Source organism: Salvelinus sp. IW2-2015, linkage group LG28, assembly GCF_002910315.2.
Source record: "Salvelinus sp. IW2-2015 linkage group LG28, ASM291031v2, whole genome shotgun sequence".
In the NCBI taxonomy this organism is placed as follows: domain Eukaryota; kingdom Metazoa; phylum Chordata; class Actinopteri; order Salmoniformes; family Salmonidae; genus Salvelinus; species Salvelinus sp. IW2-2015.
Window position 1 is genome coordinate 31,892,579 of NC_036868.1, and position 4,839 is coordinate 31,897,417.

Genomic DNA, 4,839 nt, shown 5'->3' on the forward strand with positions numbered 1-4,839 from the left:
ACCTAACATTGCTCAGATGAACTTAGCAGTGCCCCAAATACCACTATTGCCTTTATAGTGCACTTTTTGGGGGCCCGCTGGCCTGGTCAAAGGTAGCGCACTATTTCAGGAACATTTGGGACGCACCTTAAATATAAATCACCAGGTCAATACGTGAGGATATTGGCAGCATCACATCATGTACCATAGAGACATTCTATTCATCTACCCCCTATAGCTTCAGCATGAAACATCAACACATTGGTTTAGTATTAAAATATATTTGAGAAGTGATTCAAAATGAAGCAGTTGCATAGCAGATAAAACAAACGAGCTGATGACGATGTGAAAACTATTGGCAAATGATTTAAGGATGACGTTTGAAATCCATCGTAATGGTTTCAGAAGAATTGACAGCTGTGACAGGGATCACTAGAGAAAGCAGTACCAGTACTGTAGACAACCTCCACAAGTCATGGTGGTTCACAGCTCAATGATTTACAAAGTACCATTCAATTATATACAATGAAATGATCATTTTAGCATTTCTCTCTTCAATATCTAGTTCATGTTTCACACACAGGCAATGGTCTACAATGACAATAAGAGCCATTTTGAAATAAACTGTTTAAAAAAATTCACAGAAAAACAATTATGGCATAACAACCAAACATTCTATACTATTAGCATTGAGCTAAAGTGGTTACATTTCAGATTAACAGAGCCCTGATTCATCTATCCACATACGTACTATTTCTGSACCCAAGATGGAAAAATGAAGGCAAATGATTTATTTCTTGTATAAAAATGAGAAGATCTTCAGGTCCACTGTGTATTGGGCACTTAGTCGAGCCAAAGCCTAACGTGTGTGAGCTCTAACTTGGTCCACCAGTTAGTTTCAGGGAGACGTTGATGTCTCTGGTACAGTATGAATGTGCTTCATCTTTGAGTCTGTTTGGCTTGTTTTACTACTGTATAGGGGAGCGCTGACCCGGAATAGTGACACGGTCATCATGTGAAGTGGTTCAAGGCTGCTGCATCCTATTCCCCTGCATAATGCWCTACACGGAGAACCCAAATCAAAAATAGATCAACGACAAATACAAATCATGACAAAAACAAAGTGATTAACCAGTCATAACTAGCCAATGGCAATGCAGATTACACAGTAAGCAACCAATCGATTAAACACAGGATATGACATCATGGAACACCCTGCTTCTTCGCTTCTAGAAACTTTTTAAAAACACAAATTAACAAACTTAGTTTTGCCCATCCATCCTTTTTAAAAATAATTTCATCTTGGTATGTAAAGCGTCTTTTGCATAAAGCCTGTGCCATAAAAATATATTTACATACAACACCACTCTCCTAACTCTGGTCTACTCTGGAGCACATTAAACATCTGATTATCTGTACAAGCTGTAAGTCATCAACACCAGGTTGTATATCATGGGACTGACAGGTATAGTTGCTATGGTTGGTCAGTGGTGGTGTACCGTATATCCTCCGTAGGCTGGGTTTACAGTCTGCTAGTTCACTCAGGGACTATACCGTAGGCTGGGTTTACAGTCTGCTAGCTCAGTCAGGGACTATACCGTAGGCTGGGTTTACAGTCTGCTAGCTCACTCAGGGACTGTACTGAAGGGCCTTGCTCATTCAGTATATAGGATCCATAGAGTCAGAGAGAGAGAGGGAGACTGATGATTAGGGATCATCCTGTCCAACTTTGGCCCAGTAGCTCTGCTCCTTCACAAGTATTTTCGCCAAAACGCAATAGTTTCCCACAGTTTCTCATGTCTCTAGGGGGAAGAGATATGTGTAACTCTTCATGGTTGATACTGTAACTGAAGTCTGCCTCAGTCTCCGGTCCCCCTCATCTGGTCTACAGAGTGGTCCCATAGCTCCTCCCCCCTTCTCTAGGGGTCAGAGGTTAAAGGTCGGTGACTTTGTTCTCGAGGGCGGCGGCTATCTGCTGCAGCCGCAGAGTCAGCTGTTTACTCTGGCGGCTGGGTCCTCATCTAAAGACTGGATGATCTGGAGGGAGGGAGGGAGGGAGATGAGAGAGACAGAAGAGACAGTCGTAAACAGATTTTCCTACAACAGAAAGTGACATCAATTTGTCTAATTCCTACAGGACGTAGAGACAATGCAGAGGTAGTCAACCAAGAGGATAGGGCCTTCAAACACCAAACAAGGAAGTGATCTAAGGTCTTAACAAGAGGATAGGGCCTTCAAACCACCAAACAAGGAAGTGAGTCCTAGGTTCTTAACCAAGAGGATAGGGCCTTCAAACCACCAAACAAGGAAGTGAGTCCTAAGGTTCTAACCAAGAGGATAGGGCCTTCAAACCACCAAACAAGGAAGTGAGTCCTAAGGTTCTTAACCAAGTGGATAGGGCCTTCAAACCACCAAACAAGGAAGTGAGTCCTAAGGTTCTTAACCAAGAGGATAGGGCCTTCAAACCACCAAACAAGGAAGTGAGTCCTAAGGTTCTTAACCAAGAGGATAGGGCCTTCAAACCACCAAACAAGGAAGTGAGTCCTAAGGTTCTTAACCAAGTGGATAGGGCCTTCAAACCACCAAACAAAAGTGGTCCTAAGTTCTTAACCAAGTGGATAGGGCCTTCAAACCACCAAACAAGGAAGTGAGTCCTAAGGTTCTTAACCAAGAGGATAGGGCCTTCAAACCACCAAACAAGGAAGTGAGTCTAAGGTCTTAACCAAGAGGATAGGGCTTCAACCACCAAACAAGGAAGTGAGTCCTAAGGTTCTTAACCAAGTGGATAGGCCTTCAAACCACCAAACAAGAAGTGAGTCCTAAGGTTCTTAACCAAGAGGAAGGGCTTCAAACACCAAACAAGGAAGTGAGTCCTAAGGTTCTTAACAAGAGGATAGGCCTTCAAACACCAAACAAGGAAGTGAGCCTAGGTTCTTAACAAGGGATAGGGCCTTCAAACCACCAAACAAAGAAGTGAGTCCTAAGGTTTTTACCCCGTCATAGTATTTGCTGCATACTGGTAGAGCTGGTGCAAGGCTGCCTGGGTATTCAGCGTGTCTGTGTGTTCCTGGAGAGCACAAAGAAGGAAGGATGAACCTTATTGTTGTATTCTGAAGATGCAATAGAAGACTGCCCACACACAAGCACAAACAGATGTGAGGTCACGTGTACGTACCCTGGACACCTCAGCCAGGTGTGTGTCATGTCCTGGTCACTGACTGGGACCATCTGCTTGATTCCCTTGTAGTAACTGAGGAGAGACAGAATGATAGAGAATGAGATGTCTGATTGGCTGCCAGGTCCTACCAACCTATCCCCTGTGTTGTTTCTGATGCACTAGGAGAGACAGTAGTACTTCTGGTGTGTCTGACTGCAACCTATTCTCTATATCGGCCATGATACTGCAGTATCGGCTCATTTGATAGGCAGTTCAAGTCAATCATGAAAAGGGAACTCACTCGTCCACCATCTTCTTATAGGTGGAGATCTCCTTTGCATAGAGCAGCTTGTTGCTGGGAGATTCCCGGGTCAGTTTGTGTTCCGTCTTGGTGCAGGCGTCCATGAAGGTCTGAGCGATGACGGACAGCGACGCGTCCACCACCTCCGTCACGTGCACGTCAAAGATGAAGTGMGGGTTCTTCAGGATGTTCACCCAGAAACGCATGGGCAGGCTGGGGATAGAGAACACACACATTAGTATACACACCACACCGTACAGAGCAACCCAGCATGAGAGCAAGGTGAAACAGGTGCAGGCTATCCATACTAAAAGCCAACTCCTTCCCATCTAATTTAACAAGATAACAGATCCCTTTTCCTTCTGCCTCACAGACAAGCTGAGTCACTCAAACCCAGACATCTTCACTCAACCCAGGAAAGCACAAGTCAACAGGTGTGAGTAAGGCTGAATAAAGCCTAATAAATCAGCCTCAGTCCAAAAAGAGCTCCTGTTACAGTGGTGTGACCCTCCTGCTTACAGAAGGACTAGTGCTGTGTTATTAAAACGCTGACTGGAGGAGTCTGCATCTGATCTCCATCTACCTCTGAATCAGCCTTGGTCCAGTCAATTCCTAATGACTCTACGGTCTGTGTGTGTCTTTGTGTGTGTGTCTTTGTGTGTGTGTGTGTGTGTGTGTGTGTGTGTGTGTGTGTGTGTGTGTGTGTGTGTGAGAGATCCTCCAGGTAACCTCGGGCTACACCGGGCTACAGCCTCTTTAAGAATTTATATTTGTTCGCTGGATGCTCAAGGTCTTACGTTCTGTTCTCTGCCTCTATCTCAGTCTCTTTCCTCTCCGTCCCCTCTTGCCAGCTCAGCTTCACACCTGCTCTAACCCCTACAAACCTCTTGTTGACTGGAGACCAGGCCTGGGGAACATTATCCAAGGATACTGGAGTATAATTATCAAGACTTTTTAGCTGCATCACATATCACATTCACTGAAAGCCCTCATCTAATTGGCTTGCTGATATCCCCTCTTGCTGATATGCGGGAGAGGGGTGGGAGAGATAGAGAGAGGGAGAGAGAGAAAGGGAGAGAGAGAAAGAGGGTTAGTAAGTGTGTGAAACAGGAGAGAGACTTCTAGGAAGGGACTGAGAATGGAGAGAGGAGAGAAGAGAAACAGGGGAAGAAAGAGAGGAAGTGAGTGAAAGAGGAGACGATGGATAGTGAGAGAGATGTCTCTAGAGTCTAATGAATTCAGTCTTTCATCTCCTCATCCTGACTACAGCTCTTACTCTGCCACTCATCCCCACCTGTCAATCCAATATACATCACAAGCAGTATCTATATTTAATAGTTCCCATCAACAGGAGTTCAATAATTCACTCTGATAACTTCCAGGGGTTTCAGGGAAGTTAGGA

At 44.7% G+C, this 4,839-nt stretch overlaps 1 protein-coding gene across 1 annotated transcript; it reads right to left on the minus strand.

The window, feature by feature from the left end:
• Window positions 1-240: 240 nt before the first annotated feature.
• LOC111954416 (plexin-B2) lies at window positions 241-3,688 on the minus strand. The gene is made up of 4 exons (XM_023974154.2): window positions 3,438-3,688; window positions 3,155-3,229; window positions 2,973-3,046; window positions 241-2,016 (listed from the first exon to the last, which is right to left on the minus strand). The coding sequence occupies exons 1-3, from the start codon at window positions 3,671-3,673 to the stop codon at window positions 3,028-3,030; spliced, it is 330 nt and encodes a 109-aa protein (XP_023829922.2). The 5' UTR covers window positions 3,674-3,688; the 3' UTR covers window positions 241-2,016; window positions 2,973-3,027.
• Between the last annotated feature and the right edge of the window lie 1,151 nt (window positions 3,689-4,839).